General features: G+C 39.1%; 1 protein-coding gene across 1 annotated transcript in view; it reads left to right on the forward strand.

Annotated features, from left to right (window-relative positions):
* Positions 1–3,988: 3,988 nt before the first annotated feature.
* LOC135335555 (uncharacterized) overlaps positions 3,989–22,306 on the forward strand; it is a 30,587-nt gene continuing 12,269 nt past the window's right edge. The window contains exons 1-10 of the mRNA XM_064531090.1: positions 3,989–4,165; positions 8,271–8,543; positions 8,619–8,678; positions 8,730–9,455; positions 16,017–16,139; positions 16,189–16,953; positions 17,018–18,958; positions 19,015–21,150; positions 21,209–21,445; positions 21,551–21,871. Coding sequence (XP_064387160.1) covers positions 4,111–4,165; positions 8,271–8,543; positions 8,619–8,678; positions 8,730–9,455; positions 16,017–16,139; positions 16,189–16,953; positions 17,018–18,958; positions 19,015–21,150; positions 21,209–21,445; positions 21,551–21,871 — 6,637 coding nt within the window. The 5' untranslated portion in view covers positions 3,989–4,110. The remainder of the gene's footprint in view (positions 4,166–8,270; positions 8,544–8,618; positions 8,679–8,729; positions 9,456–16,016; positions 16,140–16,188; positions 16,954–17,017; positions 18,959–19,014; positions 21,151–21,208; positions 21,446–21,550; positions 21,872–22,306) is intronic.

Genomic DNA, 22,306 nt, shown 5'->3' on the forward strand with positions numbered 1-22,306 from the left:
AACAGGGGCATAAAATAACAACTTTCTCGAGTTCAGTTAAAGTATTGAGGATATAGATCTACATCTTCCTGCTCTGGTATAGCTAGCCTAACAATGATTAGCCAATAGCACCTGCAAGTCATGGTGTTATTAAACTCTGCACTTAGTCAGCAAGAGAGCTAATTATGAGTAAGTACTGTGCAAGATCTAGTCAGCAAGAGAGCTAATTATGAGTAAGTACTGTGCAAGATCTAGTCAGCAAGGGACATCTAGATTTACTTAGCCCATGAGGCTGAGGCTACAAGCATATAGATACCATCTATACACTGCAAGTTATAAGTGGGGGCCCCATATTGCTGGAGGGGCCTCAAAGCGCTAGTGAAATAGGGCCGTGGGGGGGCCCCAAATCGCTAGTGATTTAGGGCCCGGGGGCCCTGAAATGGGGGGGAGCCCCATATCGCTTCTACACCAGCATATGCCAGTACAGTGGCTGTGCTATAGTATAGGATAAGAATAGGATAAGTCTCCGTTATCAGTAGAACTGACATTGCTGAAGACCTCAAGGGAAGATTGCAAGTGACTCTAGCCTGACAATATCCTCTAGCCATTATAAACTATGACTACTGGCATGTATGTTTAATTATTTTGTTTTGTATATCAATGTTTTTGTTGTCACTACTACCACTCTACCCACCCGTAATTATACTTGATGTGAATGCTTTGCATGTTGAGTCAATGTCTGCCGACACAATTGTGCATGCCAGAGGAATGTTATATAGTGAAAGGGAGGGCTAGTAGAAAGGGGCAAAGCCCCGTACGAGGGGGGTGGGTATGTCCCGCCTCGCCGGAGGCGAAATGTTTTGCTTTTTACAATTTGCTCACACTTTTACCTTTGAACTGTCATATTAATAAGTGAATACTGAATATGAAAAAGTTAATACAAAAAACTCTTCTAATCAACAAAAGGATATAAGTAACAAGGTTGGTGACAAAATTGTTGTAACCTCAGACTAGCAATACATAGGTAGTTTTTTCAAAAGAGAGGGGCTTCAGCTCCTCAAAACCACCCCCTGGATCCGCCCCTGAGTATAGCACAGTACGTCTTCATAATTGTATGACTATCCAATTTCTAACCCCATGCAGTTGCTCACTTGAGCCTCCCTACATTTCAAGGCTCTTAGTATACCCCGTAAATCTTTGTAAGTACATAATACTAGGTTTTCACACAACACCTTCATTACCTTCCCACATGCATTACACCATCCCGGCTCCCGTATTGTCTCTCAGGTGAACTAAAGCCGATGGTGGTGAACAAGATAGCCAGCTGCTCAGACGAGGGTACAAGAAATAAGTTCTCCGAGCCACTATATAGATACTAGGTGCAGTTGGCAAGCAATGAATGATTATGGAATGGACTTGTTTTGCCATGGCAACCTGCACGTATACTTGCAATTTGTATTGTGTGATGTTGACTCTTGTAGGCCTATGCTTTGATAATACCTACGTACATGTATACATGATTGTTGCTCTCTTATGAAAATGAAGTATAAAATTAATAATATTATTATTAGCAAAGCAATGAAAAAAATCGTTTGCTACTGCCTAATGAAAGACAGTACGTAGGACTACTGCCTAATGAAAGACAGTATATAGGTGCTACTATACCACGGTGTAGTAGGGCTGCTACCTAATGAAAGGTAGTAGGTGCTAGCAGCTACTGACTAATGTAATGTGTTGCATGTGATTATGACCGCGTGCTAGTCCGTGCTCTGAGTATGGGATTGGGATTGGCTTTGTTCACTCGATGTCAGGAACGGAAGTAACCACAACACACCCCTCGAATTCTTCACATAATAATTATAAGCTTCAGAGGGCACAACATTCATGAAGGAGTAGTAGATGATGCTGAAAACCTCCTATTATATAGAGCTGTACTGTACAGCTCTAGGATGCTTTCAGCTCTACTATACTTTACTAAGTAGACTACTAATATGGTATACCAGGACTCTAGTGAAAACAGATCACCCATTGTTTAATACCAAAATAAGGAATAAACAGTCAATTGAAATTATTATTGCAAATGTTCAATAGCATCCCATTATTGTTTCGAGCATTCAAAAGCAGCATTGCGGTGCCATGTCAGTAGTTTGGTCAGCAGTACTTCACTTCAACATATATAGTCGAACACGTCTCCAAGATACACGCGTACACGCAAAGTGGGCTGTCCAGCACACATTCATATATAATAATAATTAGCTATGAGACATGCATGATAAGGCACTAAGACATGCAGGTATATAAAATTATTATGTCATCACATTTCAAACATATACTTGATACATGCATTCTTTGCAGTGGTGTGGCCAGGATTTTGGGAAGCATCACTTTTCCTTAGCAGTAAGCATGCGCATCAAATGGCCCTGCCCACATTTCAATTGCATGACATCATTCTAGTAACTATGTGCAGAACAGATTGACAAATCACTGTGATTCAAGCTAAGTTGGAGTTGATGGAGCACAAAAGGGGGGGCTCTAGCCTCGTCAGCCCCCCTCTGCCTACACCACTGCAAAGATACATTTTGTATAGGCTAAGGAAAAATTACTGGAATAAAACGCTCCATCTAGTCTCATCCACAAAGCACATTTGTTTCACTATACACGTTTCAATTAAAAATATGAACGTACTTCTAAATGGGATGTTTGAATATGACAAATAGGTAGCCTCTACACAGGCTCTCCTTTTTCTGTTCTTTATCACAATCGTTCAATAAGATGAAATACTGTCTTAATCGTTCAATGAGATAAAATATACGGTATTAATTGGAGGAATAAAGAAAGAAATAGACGTAGAGTTAGGAAAAAGGAGAGCCTGTATCGGGAAGTCGCGTGAGGGTAGAAGGGTGGTAGAAGGGTGAAAATGAACGTAAAAGAAGATTGTGGTTTGTGTCAAACATGCAAAGATGCTGTCATACTGTTGGGGGCAGTATATACGCAAGAAACAATGCTGTCAACATTATAATTAGTATAATTATAGAAACTGTGTTTAAACAGTTAATGTGCAACTTAATCATTGATATATATACTCACCAGCACAATGCAGGCATCTTGTAACCAATTAAGACAATTTTCTCAGAGTATATTCGTTGGCATTTACATGCAGGTACATTCATACATTAAAGCGTGTATATATAGTGAAACAAAGAATTTACTGCTTTGTGGCTGAGATGAGATGCATGCATGGACTCAGGAATGTTTTTTTCCAGTAATTTCTCCTTAGCCTATACAAGGAAATATATTATGGTACCAATAATTATGTTTGAAAAGTGACGACATATATACCTGTCTTAGTGCCTTTATCCGTGATAATCTCTCGAACAGTATAATTATACGTCGTATATAATTATGTTACTACATTTTGTTGTCTCCACTTTCTTTCCCGTTAGTATAGAGCTGCAAACTTTATTGCCTTTGTTTTTTAGATCCGAGTGCTGGGTTCAATGGAAACACTAAATGATGGAAAGTATCAACTCATATACATGAATGTGTGCTGGACAGCCCACTTTGTGTACGTGTGTACCTTGGAGATGAGATATGTTGAAGTTTGTCCCTCAAAGTACTGCTCGGATCAAACTGCTGCTTTTAAATGCTCAAAACAATAAATCAGTGCATGGGATGCCATCGAATGAAGGATTCCAAAACACCGTTAACGATACATGTTCTTAATAATTTTAACTTACTGTCATTACTTACTTTGGTAACAATGCATGGGAGTCTGTTGATTGTCCATGCACCTGCACCTGCACCTTGCTCACGTACTGAAGTCCTGGTACCAATATACTCATATAGTAGCTGTGCAGCTCTATAGGAGGCATTCAACATCATCCACTGCTCCTCCATAATTATATATGTTGACCTATTGTTGTGCCCAGTGCCCCAGTTTGCCTTCCCTGCAACTGCTGAAGAATTCGAGGGGTGTGTTGTGGTTAAATTTAACTTCCGTTAATTCTTGATCGAGTGAACAAAGCCAATCTGCATAACCTCCTCGAAAGAGATGCCACCGCTACACCGCTATACTGTACTCAGTATACTGTAGTCTCGCAAGCCTCTTTCAGGGTCTGGGTCCTCAAGACTATGGCTACTGGTGGTGGACACGGTGTCGACAGTGGAGAGGCATCGCCACTAGATGGTGAGTGGGGCAAGCTAATACTGCAGTGAATTTAAATGCATGGCAAGAGGTTGGTTATTTTGGAGGTTGAAAAATTTTATTGAATGTCGCATATAGAGAGTAGCATGTAGCTCTGGTCAGTGCTTAAAAACGTGTATTTTCTATTGGGCCGGCTATAGAGTGTGGCTAAATTTGCCCCCATTTAGGACACGACATTAAAAATAATTGTCAACGCAACTGTCGCTACTTTTAGAGGTCAACAATTATTTATTTGGAGGTGAAGGCTTGATTAGAGGTCTTCGGGTAAACATACTGTCGGAGGAGGTCTGGCAGGCGCTGTGCACAGCTAAAGCAATATTAGCCTCTAATTGCACATGTACTAGCAATAACAACACAACGTGGGCGGGTAATTAGGCAAAGGCTAATTACTAGAGCTGCACCGCGCCTGTCGTACCTCCTCTGGGCTGAGAGGAATGCCATGGTCAATTAAAACATGACGTGGCCTTATGTTTTACGGCATGTAAAACTGACTCGCTCTCCTGGGTTTACACACCACCAATACGACCAATAGCTTGATCCTTTTATAATTGCAACAAAATCGGTAGAGCCTCAGACGAACTAGCTTGAGAGAATTAAGAGATATGGGTCATTCCATATAAATTCAACGAAATTTAAAACGTGACGTCTTCAGAATTGCACGAAACTTGGTGTATGTATGAGGAATGGTATGATAACATCTTAGAAAAAATGTTGGGTTTTGTAAAAAATATGGCTTCTGAGATTGAGTTGATAAAAAAATGAAGAAATTCTCAACTTTTAGGAAGTGGCTGCTGTTAGTTAAACTGTAAAACTGTGAGTGTCTAACCATTAACATTGAAGACTAGAATTGTATATCATCTTGTTGCCTAAGAAATTCCGCATCTTTTGGACTCTTTTGAAGCTATGTTTTAGTTCATATCACGAGATATGTTGTAGGATGTAGTGTTACTTGGGCAATAATTTTATTTGTTGTTTGAGAAAAATTAATATAAACAGTCCTTAAAAAATGTTTTTGAGAAGTCTGAGTTCAAAGAACACTAATTAGATGCAATAACCCAAACTGTATCGAGTGAAGCCATACAACATGCCAAATGATGCGGAATTTCTTAGGCAACAAGATGATAGAAGATTAAGATGATAAGATATGATATTAAGATCTTAGAAAGGGTGCTGGCCCCACACGCTGTTGCTAGGGAAAATTAACTAGGAAACTACTGCCAGTAGAGACATGGGTCCTTCGCTATACTTAAAAGCACTATCCTACTAGTGCCTACCTCAAGAATCAAGAAGAAATATCACCCAGAAGAGGTACAGCAAGCCATTTTTAGTGAATAGCTAAAAATGGTTCCGCCTAGAAAACCAGTAGTGCTAGGGACTTGATTTTTATATCATTTTATGCTGTTTGAAATGCTTTTCAATATTACAGAACGTTTTTTCCTGTGTTGTTCAATTTATAGACTTTTTTTGCTGTGACACACCCAGTTTAGAAAAATCTAGACCATAATATTATATGGATCAAAATTTTGTTAACATGACATCATGGTTAACTATGCTAAATATAGGCCCTATCCTGCACGTGGAACTCTAGATTGAACGTTTTAGCACTTACCCTCTACCGTATTGGCTAAATAGCTCGCTTAAATGAAAGCCACGCCTCCAAATGATATTGTGCGTTCGTACGTGAGGATAGGCGCTAGTACAGTAGTACAATGTACATGCGAGCGCAGCCACAACTAATGAGATAATTAATGCACACGCAGTGATTCTAAACATTGCGCGTGTGCAATTATTACAGCCATTTTATACTATCTGCATTCTTGTGGTAAATTTGTTACTATGGTAAACTAAAGCTTCCTTCTCGAGTTATGATTGACTCACAGTGAAGGCTTCTTCATCAGTATAGTAACTTATGAGTTAGCCTTGAACTACAGCGCTATAGCTATTGCTAAGCCAGAAAAGAGCTACAAGCTGCATACACGTATTCACTGCCAGCATACAGCCTTGTGAACTAACCTCATTGGAAATCCACCACTTTTTTCATTATTCATTGACAGAAAATACGCAATAACCTCATTGGAAATCCACCCCTTTTTTCATTATTCATTGACAGGAAACACGCAATAACCTATATCCTCTGGCTTCTATCCTTGAAGATCATCAAGCCATCACGTATAAAAAAACTGTGTGATTCAGTGTCAGCATAACATTATAATTATTATACTAATTACTTCTTAAGTTCTATACCGTATAGCGGATAATTTTCGTGGGGGTAAAATTGGAAAACGGTGATTTTCGTGAGTATAAATCTCGTTGCCTGCACTGCATTCATACGTTACAATAAGCCACACCTACATTAAAATATCGTGGAGGTCGGTGACCACGAAAATAACAAATTTTTTATCCCTCAAAAATTACCCGCTATATAATTATGGTAAAATTAATCACTCTAATAACTCTTTGAGCGAAAGCAAAACATAACAAGAGGAATTTATCACAGCGCAGCTTGCAACACTCGTTATAGAGGTTATGCACTGGGCGTGGTTTCAAGCAAAAATGTTAATAACCGTTCCGTCGTGAGTGGCAACAACATTTTTTTACACAGAAGTGATTATGTATACTCGGGGCTTGTATCCATAGTAATCACTTTGTTGAAGAGCATCCAGCAACAGCATAATAATTATTCTTATGCTCTCCAACAAAGTGATCAAGTTTACAGAACCAAGCCTGCTATACTGTTACTGCTGAGTCCACTCTAAGGGCTATTATATAACTATGTACACCTTTTCATTGGACCAGGAGTATTATATATCAAGAGCACGCACATTCCATTCTATTCTACATCTAGGACTGAATCCGTCACTAACACTACTTGTAGTTGTATAAACTGTTAGTTAGCCAAAATTAAATGTGGGCTGGAGGTACAAACCACAGCAGACCACGTGTGTGTATGCATGCTGATATCATTTTTAACTAATTAACCACTACACCTACGCACCCACTTAAGATGCGGTCTGATAGTGATGTGGTACGACATACTCCTATACCGTAACCTGGGGTACACTACAACTGCTACAGTTGGATACTTTCTTAATGTACTCCTGATGGATGCATGCTAACAGAAAGTGTTATTTTATTAACATGCAGCACCTCTAGTATAAGCAACTCTAGTCTAATAATAGATCTGTAGCTGCACATGCAGCAACTTAACACGTTGATCAGTTTACTATCCACTTGTGTGTACCGTAGTTAACTGTCGAACTGCCCATATCAAATAACCGCCCATCCCCTACTTTTGCCTGAAAGTCCTGTAGAGGTCTAATTGCAATCGTACAAGCGCCCACTATTGCGCATGCATATAATTGGGTCAAATGTCAACACGATGCAAGATTTTCACTGTGTGGAGCTATTAAATAGCTTGTAGCTCATAAACGTGCATAAAACAAGACTTTAAAAGTTACTAGGACTAGCTATATAGATATAGTTATAGAACAGACATTAAGTGTTCAAGATGAGACTGTTTCCTCTGAACACCAGAACACATGCATGGTCTACTTCCAGCTCAGGCCCCTTTCTCTCTTGTGGCAGAGTGTCTTCTGTGATCTGTAACTGTACAGAAGATGAGCTGTGTAGTTTTCACAGAAAGTACCAGCACAACTCTTAATTGGATGGGCGCTTGCACGGTTCAGTAGCCACATAATCAAATATTCGCCCACCCCTTGTTTAGCCTAAATGAGAGCTGTGCAGTATTGGATCTTTATACCAGTTATACTTTACACCAGGTATTTGCTTGCTATTGTGATCCAATCCTACACCATTATAGCCTAAATGAAGCCATCAAAACTGGTGGGCGGTTCGACGGTTAACTATACAGTATATATATATATAGATCTAGCTTTTAAATTTATTCACAGGACTGAAGTATTAATTGTTCTTTGGCCTACTCAACATAGGGGATGGGGGAAAGTACAGTGTAACAAATAAAACACATTCCAAGAAATCGTGTATGAGGGCATGAATTTTGTTAGTGGAATCATTACAAGATATTGTTGCACAGCATGCACACACATACACACCCACACGCACACAGAGATATGTGATGGCCTGTCACCACTGCATAAACAACTCTATCCTGCTCGTACTAAATGGTTCAATATTGGATTGAACCTGAACATTGATGGTAACGACTTGAGTGCGATCCACGAAACACACAGCCAAAATCTTGACACCTGTCTCCGTGAAATGCTGATTAAACGTCTGCACTCTGGTTTCCCCCTCTCATGGAGGGATGTGTGTGACTGTCTCCGATCTCCAACCGTGGACCGTAAGGATGTGGCGGAGAAGATTGAGGGGTGGAGAATAGGTATAATAATAATTTATAACATAATTATTATTGATTAATTCAGCAAATAATCACTTTTTTTTTGCTCTTCAATAGGAATGATGAGCAAAAAGCAGTCTAAATTTCCGTCTCCTTTATCAGAAACTGGCCTAATAGGTAAATATTGATTTTCGTAACCTGAACAATCAGTCAATGCATTACATGCAGGCTCAGATTGCTCAAGCCTGGATGACCAAGTTAAACACCTGGAGGAGATCTTTAATTTGCTAACTAACGAAGGGTATCGACGAATTAAGAAATCTGGCATTAGTGTAGAAGATTTCTATGCTATTATAACGAGCATGAGTGTATCGTTAAAACACATTGCAGGAAATTATGTTGAAGAATGCTTTGAGAAAGCAAACACGCTCGCAAAGATGTGGGGCAAGTTAAATCAATTCTGGGATTTCTTAAACTATGAGCTCTTCCAACATGTGGTTCGAGTTATGTTCACTGAAGCAGGCGATCCTTTGCTGAGGAAGCTAGCCGAGTACGAAAGTGAAAGGAAAACATTTCTAAATGAAACGAAACTTTGCGATTTTGTTGACCATTGGCCGTTTTTAATCGCAAAGCCAAAGAAACAATCGATAGTTAAGTTGAAACGAATAGTCGTTAAAGTATGCAAAGAATGGAAAGACTGTACTTTGTATGATGTGAAGACAACTAACAAACTTTTTTCAAAAGGATTTTCCTTACCTCAAGAATTTATGCTTGTGGCAGGTGGTATCAAGAGCAGTGTCTCCATCATCTTATACGTCCCTCCTTCTCTGGCCTACTCAATAGAGGAACAGGTGAAGCAAGGAAAAGAATTTAATTTCTTAGCAGACAACGGCTTTCTATCTATCACCATCGATGGTATCCAGGTCTACCCCCTGAGGCAGGCCTCTCTACAAGGTACTAGTTCTATACCCTAAAATCTTATCACAAGCTTTAGCTAACTTAATTATCTCTCGGTGCACTCACCTTGAACTGCATTCAAGCGCGCTCTACACTTATAGCATAATTATGTGCTGGATTTAATCGCATTTGTAAAGCAGAATATCATTAATTTATCATTGCGGCTTTACTTTCACTATACACCTATACCATATAGCTGGTTATTTTCGATGCACCCTTTAATAGCTTTTGTAAGGGTAAACTGTTTTAGCATTAGTCACTAAATGTTTACAAGAGTGCATGAATAGGACCAACACCCACGCACTTCAATAGCAAAATTAATGCACATAATTTATGTTTTCTCACGGGAGCATTAGTAAAACCAGTAGGTTAGTACAACCAGTAGGTTGTACATAGGATTGACAGTACAGTAGTGTGTGTTTTCAATTATTGCATAAATTTTGACTCGTGTTTAGACTGCTCTATTTCTGCAAGGAAAGGCCACAGTAAGAAATGGACTGGATAGATAGCTTAGCTACTTTAGTAAACCTTTGTAAAATTATACCGTAAACTAGTTTGTTTACTAGTTTCTTTACGTATTAATTTTAACAAATATTTGTGTCCTGTGAAGCTGCATGTGGCTTATGCATGCTCTCTATTGCGTTGTCGAGAAGACTTGCTGGCTAGCTGTGGCCCTCTATGGTGTTGTCGAGAAGGCTTGCACACTAGTCTGAAGCCAGCAGAATGGAATTGGAAGCTCTCATTTGTACAGAAACCAAGTTCAAAACATCACGACCATCCAACCATCATAGAGGTATATGAGAGCCTCTTCTGGTTTCAGACTAGTGTGCAAGCCTTAGTGCCACAGCTATAGCTAGCTAGGCTATAAAGCTTCATGTACATAGTAGATAGCACGTGGGCGTGTATGGACCACGCCTATGATTAATTACACATGCAATAAGATACCAGGCCGTATTTTAATCGGTCTGGATTCGAGGCTATGATCTGACGTTAGTAACTTTCTTGGAAAGCATTTCCTCCTTGTACAGACATGTTCAGAAGATTCTAGATACAGCCTCTAGTCAACTACAACCCAGACCATGGGCGTTTTTCTCAGAATTGCGTTCGCTTCCAAGAGGCAGATGACCTCTCAGGCTCCACTTTTCTTACCTACGCAATTCCGCCATCTTTAAATGACTGCCACAGCAACGCACATGGCAACTTATGAGATGGGTGTGGCTTTGACATCGATTAACACAAAGCCTTCTTTCTTCAGCTCAGCTCTCCATTCTCTCACTTCAGGTATGCTACTGCCTAGACGTATGCTATAGCCATAGGCTTTTGCACTTGGAATTAACCCTTTCCCCGCTTTAGCCGACTATAGTCGGCATGGCTACTGATAAATTTCAAAAAATCGTTGTGCACGCTGTGTTGGAGCTATGCGCACGCTGCAGGTACCAGCACATGCGCATTGAGCTGCTCTTCCACGTGGTATTTTTAATATTTTGCTTGGAGGTACGGTTCGATCAGAATTGTCGAAAGAAAAGTGACCGTTTTATAATTGCTACAAGATCTTCGTAGTACAACCTCAGGGAGGTTCTAGGGAAGCTAGAGAGTGAGAATATCGATGCCTATGGCCTTGTAGAGTGAGAGGACAGTGACTGGGATCATAGCTAGGTAGGAAGCTTCCTTTCAGAGGTCAAGCTAAAAAGAAAGAGCCTGAGAATCCTGAGGAAGACGCACTTGAGGTGGACCATCTTCCTGAACCTGGTAAGTCACTATAGAGTAGCATTTGTAGTCTTGATAGCTTCACTATAGGTTTGTTTAGGCTAGTTAGTACAACAGTGAACATCATGAGCCACCATTAAACTTATAAACCTGTGTGTAGGTGAAGAAAATATTTCCCGGGAAAAGGGCGTCTGCCGATGAACCTCAAATACAAGTTTCTGCAGATCCTGATTGAGTCCTGAGTCAGCCATGTCACCGTGAGAACATTCTGAACACTTATATCATGTGTTCAGTCACTTCGTAACATCACACAATATTGTTTGTGTACATAATTATGAATTTTTGTTAACAATTGTTATTTGTGGGGTGGTGGTTGGTTGCTAGGCAACAATGATGATTCCATGAATGCGACAGGTCCGGTTCTACCTATGGAACTTTGTTACAAGTGTTTTTAATATACGGTTCATGAGTTATAAATTTTTTAAACAAAATATGCGAATATTCACTTTTAATTAAAGCAGGGAAAGGGTTAAGTACATCTACAGTATAGTGAACTGCCATTTTATCACATAGATAAATGATAATGTTTATTCCAGTTCTGTCTTCTCTTCTTGAACTTCTCTTGCTTCTTGATGTACCTCTTAGGTATTTCACTTTTATTATTGAGGAGTCCAACGACCACTTATATAAATTATTATCTTCAACAAGCTAGATTACAGGACGATGACAAATTAATCAATGTCACATTTATCTTATCATTAATGTACCTACTGTAATGAAAAAAGAATTAAAACTAAAAAACATTTGCAATGTGAACATTGCTAGGATTGCCAGGAAAAGAAAAGCGCAAAAAAGCGAAGAAACAAGAAATTCGGCGAGTGCATAACTCCAATCCGTTACAACGTCATGAACTGATGACTAGACACAAAAATAGCGCTGACTCAGCACATTTAGAGCTTTAATTGATATTTTTGCAATTAATCTCAACTTCCTTCCAACCTCCTCTGGATTGAAGAGTTAGAGGGATAGGAAACGGAGTGGTGCACGTGATGATTTTACATTGAATCTGCAGTGGAGCCTCGAAAATTATCCGCGTTACGAGGCTATTAAGCACATTTTTGCCGGGTAACTCCCAAAGCTGTGTTTCCTCGAGACATCATCTCTTTTAACATGCCTAGTCCATGAGCCACGTGTAGTACTTGCTAATGACTGACCACACCCAGTAAAAAAATAAAGTTATATGTTCCCAAGGCTGTTTTAGAGCTATTAGAACATATAACGTGTAAGCGTGCTGGTTATGACTACTACCTTGAAATACTAGAGCACTGAAGTAGTGCAAACCCTCGGCCGGCTGGTGACATGATTAAGAAACCATATATAAATGCAGTGCATGTAGTCTACATGTAGTGATGTATGACTGAGCTGTACGTCTATAGCATGCACAGCAACTCAGGAGCAATAAAACAGATGCTGAGTTTTAGTGGTATATATGCATGCACTGTGGATCACAGCAAAGAAACGATCATAGCCTTTTAAACTAGTAGGAAATGATGCTAACAATACTCAGTGATACTAGAAAGTGAGTAGCATAGTCATACTCGAAGTAATAAACCAGAAACTAAGATTAGTCACAAAGTTCCAGTTGTTGCTGCACCTTCCTTGTTTCTTTGACTCTTGTCTTAATATAGCAGGTGTAGCAACGATAGTTTTAAACTACTAAGACAGACTAACAGGACACGTAAAAGAATACAGATATTATAAGCGCTCAAGAATGCCAAAATAAGATAAAAATGCTGACTCAGCGGGTTGGGTAGGTTGGAGTTCCTTCAATGGCTTCTGTGCATTTACTGTAGGAATTGGAGGTTACAAAGAAAATTAGAAGATTAATTAACAATCGTGACCAACCTCCTCTGCACACACACACACAGTGACACAAACACACTACCGTATATCTCGCTTGCGCATGCGCATCGAGGCATAAATATGTAAAATATTGCTAAACCCACTGCCAATCCTTAATTATGTAAAACCTACTGGTTTACTATTAAATGTAGGCTGAAGCCTAGCCTCTCGATCTACTTGGAAGCCGGCTAGCTGAAGCCGGCCGTGCCCAAGACTATACAAAACATAAAAAGATCCTGGAGCCACAGCAGATCTATATTGTCCATGAAAAATTACCCCACCGGCACGGCCCTATTTCTCTAGCGCTTTGAGGCCCCTCCAGCGATATATGAGGCCTCCAGTTCCCCCACGTACTTATAACTTTCAGTGTAGATATATAGTGGTATCTATATGCATGTAGCCTCAGCCTCATGCTCTAGATGTCCCTTGCTGACTATAGATCTTGCACAGTACTTAGTTACTCATAATTATGTCCAAGCTCTCTTGCTAACTAAGTGCAGAGTTTGATAACACCATTGCTTGCAGGTGCTATTGCTAGAAATTTTCTTCGGTTGAACTGAACTCGTGTTCATTTATTATTTTATGCCCCTGTTATGGGAATAAATTACTGTTCCTTTAACTGACTCTGTTCCGAGTCTGTCTTGGATAATAAGAGATCAGAGAAACACAGAACATGCATGTATATAGAGTGATACATATACATTACTGTCATAGGGCCTCGATCTTCACAACACAAGTATTGTCTACTATGACAAAAAGCACAGAACCTTGTTGTAAGTACATAGGGCTGAGATAGAATTAATACACTAGAAAAAAGAACTGGCATGTGTGTCCACAGGTGCTGACTATACCATCCTCAATTTCTTGCTCTTTGATTTGCAGTTTATTCTCAATTCTGCCAGGAAATTTAAAGTTCTTGATAACAATTACACAAAGTGCATGGGCTGCGGCTGCTTCTCTAAACTGCATGTATTCTCAGTAGCCAATGTCTTATGCTCAGTATAATCATGAATGCATGCATGTGCTGTGTATACAATGGCTACATGCTACCACACTGTATAACGCAGGTATTTTGCACATGCATGCATATACTGTTATCCTCAATGAAGTAACTTCACAGCTAATTATAACCTTGTCATTGTAGTATCATATATATAATCATGCAGATAGTTTATTGCTATCATGGAATGCTCACTTCACTTACTGCATGCATATAATTTTGTTGGTGTCTAATCACATAGTACCCTCGCTACGCTCGGGATACTAAATCAGTGCATTTGCATGGGCTTCTAAATCCCATATAGACACCTCCAGAACAGTCTCAACTTTCTCTCCAATACAGTGGTGAGCTCTCTTCTTTTCTTTGCAGTGGCCATTCTATATTACATGCATAATAGAGGTATTGAGCACGTTACTATAATATTGCTGATCCAGCTGAGAAAATTAGAGTGCGCATGCATGCGGCGCAGCAATCTATTCTACTGACAGCCACTCCAATTCTTCTGTTTGCCATTTGTCCGGGTTTTGGACTAAAGGGGTCTGTGAGGTTCTATATACTGTAGTCAAACTTCTCTGAGGCTATACTATTTGAGAGCGGCCTCTGATGATCAAGTATATAGGATATACCATGCACACCTATATATATATAAGAGGAGGATTATGGGGTGAATATCTTCCGAGTAGGTGTGGCATATCTAACTTATACCACGTGACGGCAACACTATAAGAGGACCTCCCCCTATAGCAAAAATTCAATTCATGATGCAGACTGCAAAAAGAACAAGACTATGCCGGATTTTGCAGCCGTCAAAGAGCTAGTTGAGCAACACGTCAACTCCTATACAGATGCTCAAAACCTTTCTTGGTCCAAGTGTTGACCATTCGACGTCCCTTACTGGAGTTGTAAGCTTTTCTTGTATCTTAACCATGCCATGGAAGCTTAGCCATCTTGTTGGAGAGCAGCTTCCATGTTTCTGCCGTTGGTAGTACCGTCAAGCATGGCTCTTTTCTCTTTGCTTACTTTCTTGAACAAAGGGAAAAAACAACTTGAAAACTGTGCATGCCTGGGGCTGTATGCTATAAAAAAAATTAATATTCTATAAGATCCTACAGCTGTTGACCAATGAGTGGTGACTTAAGTGTGAGTATACTAGTATATACTTGTATAAAGCTATGCATGTCATCTTGTGGCAATATAGGAGGCGCTAAACAATGAGTTTACAAAATGCATATCTGACTTTTATAGTTTATGTCTAACACATGTTAGTTTGCTAATTAAAACACTTGGTCTCATTTTCTAATCATAGATCATAATTACTTTGTATTGTGACATCACTCTTTAGACGCTTTGACTGAGTTTCAACTTCTTTATCTGATATGAAAATGAAGAGAGCTCACCACTGTTAAGATAAAAGACTTCTAGCTAGCAGCTTCCCTTCTGGCCACAGTAATAATTATCATAATACATGCATGGACACAAGAATTGTCTTCGTTATAATTAATGACGTCTTTTAATCCGGAAATTTCGTGTACTCGGATGGGATCTGGTCCGGCTTTATTCGGGTTCTGTATACTGTATAGCATTAATTATTTTCTGCACGTGCATGGCAACCGTACTGTCTATATAGCAGCTAGCTACATGTACGTAGCAGCTTGATAGTGCTTCACAAAGACTTTCTCATTGCAGAGTCAAGTTTATGCAGGTGAAAATAACGTTTGATGGGTTGTTGCAGGTATTCACTTTTGTATAGTGTAGCCTCTTGAAATGGTGTAGTGGGTACCTTTGGACTAAATTTACCCTTTTGATAGAGTTTTCCTCTTTGTTAATTCAACTAGCACATGTTGAATTAGCTGGGGCTATACCTCTCTCGAATTGTAGCCTCCTTTGCCAGCAAAATGAAATTGTACAGTCAAATATGTGCATTAGATTCTAATGTCCCATTTATGCAGGTTCTGTGTCTAGTCTCAGTGAGCTGGGTGAGATCAGTAGTACATGTAATGAAGCAGACAATGAGACAAGTGATGGAGAAGAGGCAGATGTTCATACCACGGACATTGAATACACTTTTACAGGCAAGCAAATTAGATTATTCAGTATATATGATAGTTGATTTTATTTTAGGTCCTGGATCTGAAGTGGAAGTAACCTACAATCAAATTCTCAATACTTTTTGTAAAACTAAACTTGAACTACAAGAGGAAATTGACCTAGACGTGTCTCCATGCTCGCTCTGGAAAGCTCTTCACAATGGAGAGCAATGTATGGCATTAGTATACAATGGCGAAGGTGATAAACTGAAATTCACCAAATACATTGAAGATGTGCAAAAAAATAAGCCCAATGTAATGCCAGCAAAATGCATTCATTTTGATACTAAACTCTATTCACACCCTGTTGTCCTGTTTGAAGTTCATGATCAGCAACCATTAAAAGAGTATTGCTTTTCATCTGAGGCCTTATCTGAAATACAACAGCTTTCATTGTTATTGGATGCTGCTATTAGTGTTCTTGCGTTCTCACCAGATATTACCCTTCAATTGACTACAGAATCTCTGTTTGTACAAACATCTAGTACTAATGACACAGAATCTCTGTTTGTACACAAATCTAGTACTAATGACACAAAAGCTATGTTTTTACCTATATATGAGCAATCATACTTCCATCAATTGGAACCCAAAATCAAACCTGAGTTACCTAGCTTGAATTGGCTCAACGATAGTCTTCTTTTGATGGTCCATCGTAAACAGTGCAGCAGCAATTCCAAACTACCTGAAAACCACATTCTCTTCAACATTTTTAAGCACAGGTGGTTCCCAGACGATAAACTAGGCTCCTCAAGTACTGTAACAGCAGATGTTGCCAAAGAACTAAAACACATACTAGGTAAGTAAGTAAATCATATTATATAAGTAAACAGCAATTATCTAATATTATTCATACGATTTAGAGTTGGAGAAAACCAGACTGAAAATGAAAGCTACTCTTGAACTAGCAAATTCTGAATATTTGGAGGTACCACATTTGCACATGCTTCTCATTGGGCACACGGGAGTTGGAAAGACGTCCATCAGAAAGCATCTTCAGAACATTCCCTTTAATGATAAGGAGAAAAGCACAATCATAATGGAGCAGGAGCTGCTATATCAAGAAACATTTGAAAGTACAATAGACTCCAAGAAAAGCGCCGTGGTATTTAAGAAGCACGACAGTGTTTATAAGAGCGACCCAAATAATATTTATCTCACTCTCTGGGACACAGGAGGGCAACCAATGTTTCAAGATCTTCTTCCTTGCTTCGCCAAATTTAGATCTATTTATGGTATTGTTGTTCGACTTTGTGATTTGTTGGATAATTCCAACGCTTCCATTAGACCTACCTGCCCACTTGAAATAGAGAGAGAGTCTCCTTACACATATACTGATTACTTGTATCGATGTCTTTCCTTCTTAGACTCTAATTCACTGGATGTGCATCTCAGCAACCTTCCAGATATATTAAAGAAGAGAGTATTCGAATTAGCTAGTGGAACGGTTTTTCCTAAAATAGCCTTTATCGGTACTTTCAAAGATCAGATTGACATAGATGACAAGCAAGACTTGGATCAAAAGCTCCTTCAGTTAAAACTCCATCTGAACTCTCAAGGAACGAACTTTCATGAAAAGGTAATCTTGCCTTCAACTTCTACACCCAACTCTTTTATGTTTGAGATAGACAACAGACGATCAGGAGCGAAGTATGATGATCCTGGAATGAAAGCTTTGCGAGAGCAAATAGTTTCCTGCACAAAGAGTGCCAAAGCAAAGATACCTAACAAATGGGTTGCTTTCAAGATTGATCTAGAACGAGAATCACGTTTACAACAGCCTTGCACAGGAATTGTGACATTTGAAAAAGCTAGTGAAATAGCTAAAAAGTGTAAAACAGACCTTAGAGCAGCTCTCTGCTATTTTCATGAACTTGGTATCTTCATATGGTATCACGACAAGAAAAGGCTCCAAGAATATGTTTTTGTTGAGCCTAAGAACCTACTTTCCATTCTTGGAACTATTCTTGATCCCCGAGTGTATAAGGATCATCCTAAGCAATGGAAGAGTCTTCAAACACAGGGTATTCTGAATGTCCAAGTTGGTAAAAAGCTTCTAGAGGATAGTAAGACTGGTATCCCGCTATCATGGATTCTTAGCTTCTTTGAAGAGCACCGTTTAGCAATGCATATGCCTTCACTGGAAAGCTACTTTATTCCGTCTATGCTCCAAGTGCTTCCCATTTGTCCTAATCATCAGCATGTATTTCATACGAGAATTTCAGCCTGTTCTGCACTACGTAATCATCAGCATGTATTTGGTACGAGAATTTCAGCCTGTTCTGTATTACCAGCCGATTTACAAGTGGCACCACTGTTTTTGGTTCCAATTTCTAAGTTTATACCACCAGGTTTTTTCCCAAGACTAATGACTGTACTTTCTGGAATCAAAAAAGGCAGAATTATATGGAAACTGTCACCCGATTTTATAAATTGTAAGAACATGGTATCGTTTGAAATTAATAACCAGTTTCGGCTTGTGTTCACTGAGTTTATTAATTGTGTTCGAGCTCACTTTGATGGACTTACTGATGACAATCTTCCCCAGCCTGACTTATGTCTTCAAATTGTATCCACTCTGAATGTGCAGCTGCAAAGAGTTATCAATACGAAATCGATACGCTTAACATTTGTGTGTTCTTGCTCCGAACATTCATCTAGCACCCACTTTCTCAAATATTTGCCATTTGCAACTGATAACCATGCACCATGTGGTGAACATACTGGCAAACAAATGGAGCTCACTGCTGCCCACAAAATATGGTTGACCGATGAACATCATCCAAAGATAGCTACTCTAAAAGGTAAGTATAATTACTTTGGTGTTACTACACTGCCCATGCTAATTCCTATATTGCAGATGCTGAGGCTAGATTTGAAGATGCAATGGAAGGAAGCAAATTTGGTCTGCGATTCACAACAATCCTTTTCACTGGACTGCCAGAATCAAATGTCTTTGCTTGCAAGCGATTGATCATGGATAAAAATTTCACGCCTTTTGAGTCAACGCATTCATTGGATTCCATTCCAGCTAACTTTGAATTTAGTTGCTACACTGTCAGTGGTGAACGTCTTAAAACTCTACAAGATGACGATTTGGATATGGTGTTTGCTTGTAATGCTGCAGTACAGACTCCTAAAATTAACGAGTCAGATGAAGCATCAAGCAATGTGGATACGGGGTTTGCTCATAATGCTGCAATAGAAACTCCTGGACCAAAAGGAGTTGCTGAAAATGATGAGTCAGATAAAAGTGTTATGCAAGAAGGACCAATTGCTCGAGCTGAAAAGGACGAGTCAGATAAAAGTGTTATGCAAGAAGAACCAAAAGCATCAATTGCTCGAGCTGAAAAGGATGAGTCAGATGAACATTCTATACAACAAAGACCAGAAGAATTATTAAGTGAAAATCCTGAAAATAATCCAAGTAAGCAAGAAAAATCTATTCAATCTATTGGTAAAGAAGTGCCAAGATCGATATCTGTCGGAAATTCACCACAGCATCTCACTTCTAATCAGCTCTATGAGCCAATATCTAAAAACAGTATATTAAAATGTGTCTCTTTGAATTCTAAGAAAATTTTGCAACTAATGGTCAATCGCGATCGATCGCTTACAACAGATTTCGATAATTTGACTATTATTAATTGCGTATGCTGCTCCGATGTTTGGTTGTTAGATGTACTACCGATTTTCCTTCAAGGGATTGCCATAGGCATTACCTGTATTAGTATGAGCCAATATCTTGAAAAAGAACAGGACAGTTCAGTTTCTGGAGATAAAATACAAGTCACTAGCAAGCAACTGATAAAAGACATTGGCGTGCTAGCAACAAAATTGCTGGTAGTTGGAAAGCACGCAGAAGTTGAGTCGATTGAAACTAATGAGAGAATGAGTGAGATTCTTTTTAGGGATAATGGACGGGCAAAGTTCATTACAGATGAGGATGGAAAACAAGCAATATTTGAAGTCGGAAAATCAAGGAGTGAAATAGAACACATTGAGCAGCATCTAGTATCATCGTTGGCTTTGATTGAACTGAAGCAAGCCTCTCTATCCTGGCACATGCTTGGTCACGCTATCAAGATAGTAATGCGACAATACAATCGGGAATTTATTAGCAAACAAGAAGTGTTAATTATTGCCACTGAATTCAAACTATCTAACACTGATCTTGAACTTGCCTTACTTAACTTGCACATGAGTGGCTTGATTCTATATTATGGCAATGTCCTTCCAAATGTGATATTTAAAGATTCGATTGTATTGATCGAATTGATTGCCCAGATAAATCATTATGCCATGCAACATAATCAAGGAGCTATTATTCCCCTTACTGCATTTGAAGCTTGTAAACAATTTTATGCTGGAGGATTGTTCACCTGTAAAGAAGCGATGTCCCTCTTCAAAGATTTACATATATTAACTGAGCTGAAAAATTCGTTATTCTTGATGCCATGCTTACTGAGGGAGAAAGTCAGTGTTGAAACTCTCAGCTCTATTTTCAGTGCAAAAGACACCAAAGTTGCTCCACTTGTGATCCAGTATTCATTATCCCGTGGCATTTTTGAGTACATAATGTGCTACTTGTGCTCACCGTGCAATAGTCACCCATGGCCATGGAAAATTAAGGCTCCTCAATTTCGAGTTTTCAAAAATTGTGTGCAGTTCATTTTACCTGGACTGAATGTTCTCACTACTTTGTATAGACAGGAAGATACTGAAATGACTGTTTGTATCACTTCAATGCAAGATCATGATCATGAGATTTTACCATCTATCAGAATAGCAATTGTTAATGGTTTAAACAAAGCCGCGGAAGCGTTTCACATTTCTGGCCAAGCTATTCCTGTTGTGGGGTTTCATTGTACATGTGGTCAGGTTGACCACACACACATGATTGTTCCTAGCACAGAGGGTCACTGGAGATGTTCTGCTACAAATGAAGTACTTGCACTTCTTTCTGTTCAAGAAATCTGGTTTATCAATCGTAATGGTAAGTTACTTCAATATAAATATATAAAAAATACGACAATTATGTTTGTTAATTATAGGTACTGACACAGTTACCGTTCACAACGTGTTTGCTGAACTCATCCCATGGTCCAATTCGTGGTACAAACTAGGAAAGCTCTTCAACTTGGAGAGTGATGTGCTGGAAACCATAACAGTACAGTACCGCCAAGACACAGATACAGCACTAATGGAGGTGATCAGAAAATGGTTCCACACTCATCACAACCCAAGCTGGGAGGAGGTTCAACAAATCTTCTTGTATATGAAACAATCAGGTATAATTTCTTTAGAGGCTGTAAACGTACAGTATAGAGGCCTTTTGCGATTGAAATCACTATTCCATTTTAGCAGGCTATAACCACCATTTCTTTTATCCTCAGATACTTCTATAACTGAACGTTCCATGACTGAAGATGTCTTTAAAGAGTGTCTCCCTAGCCTTACACAGTTTGTTAGCATATCCACACTCCTTCCATACTTGCTCAAATATCGTCTGGTACATATGGCTGACATCGATTCTGTACAATCGCCGTATCTTGACAATGTAACTAAGATAACTAATCTTTTCAATCTAACGAAAAGAAATGGAGGTGAAAATGGTTTTGACCTACTTTACGATTGCTTGTTTAATACCAGTGAGGAGCATCGAGGACATGATGAAATTATTCAAGAGCTTAACAGATGTGAAGATGTTACAAAAAGTAAGCAATATTCTATGTACTTAATGCAGAAAATTCCCTTTTGGAATTTCCACATTTTTTGCACGTATTTCACGCTCAGGAATGTGGAAAATTGGGTGTGGCTACGTTTGGTTATTTATTTTACCTCCAAATTGATCTACATTGGCATAGCTTAGTCTCATCAGAGATTGAAGAGAAGGGAATACGAAACTAGATCACGTGAGCTTATGTGCTCAATGTAAAACAGAGAAAAAAGTTTAGGCACTCCGCCTTGCTATAAAAATGGCGGTTTAATTTGTAAATAAAACAAAACAGGCCCATGGGAAGCTGGATGACTCACTTGAAGAATTATTATAATTAACTAGCCACAGATTGTTTTAAATATATTTGGTGGCAATAAAATCCAGAACGCCAGATTCCCTGGTTTATTGGCTATACTAGCCTTTGTGGGACTGT

This window comes from Halichondria panicea, chromosome 4 (genome assembly GCF_963675165.1).
Source record: "Halichondria panicea chromosome 4, odHalPani1.1, whole genome shotgun sequence".
Lineage (NCBI taxonomy): Eukaryota > Metazoa > Porifera > Demospongiae > Suberitida > Halichondriidae > Halichondria > Halichondria panicea.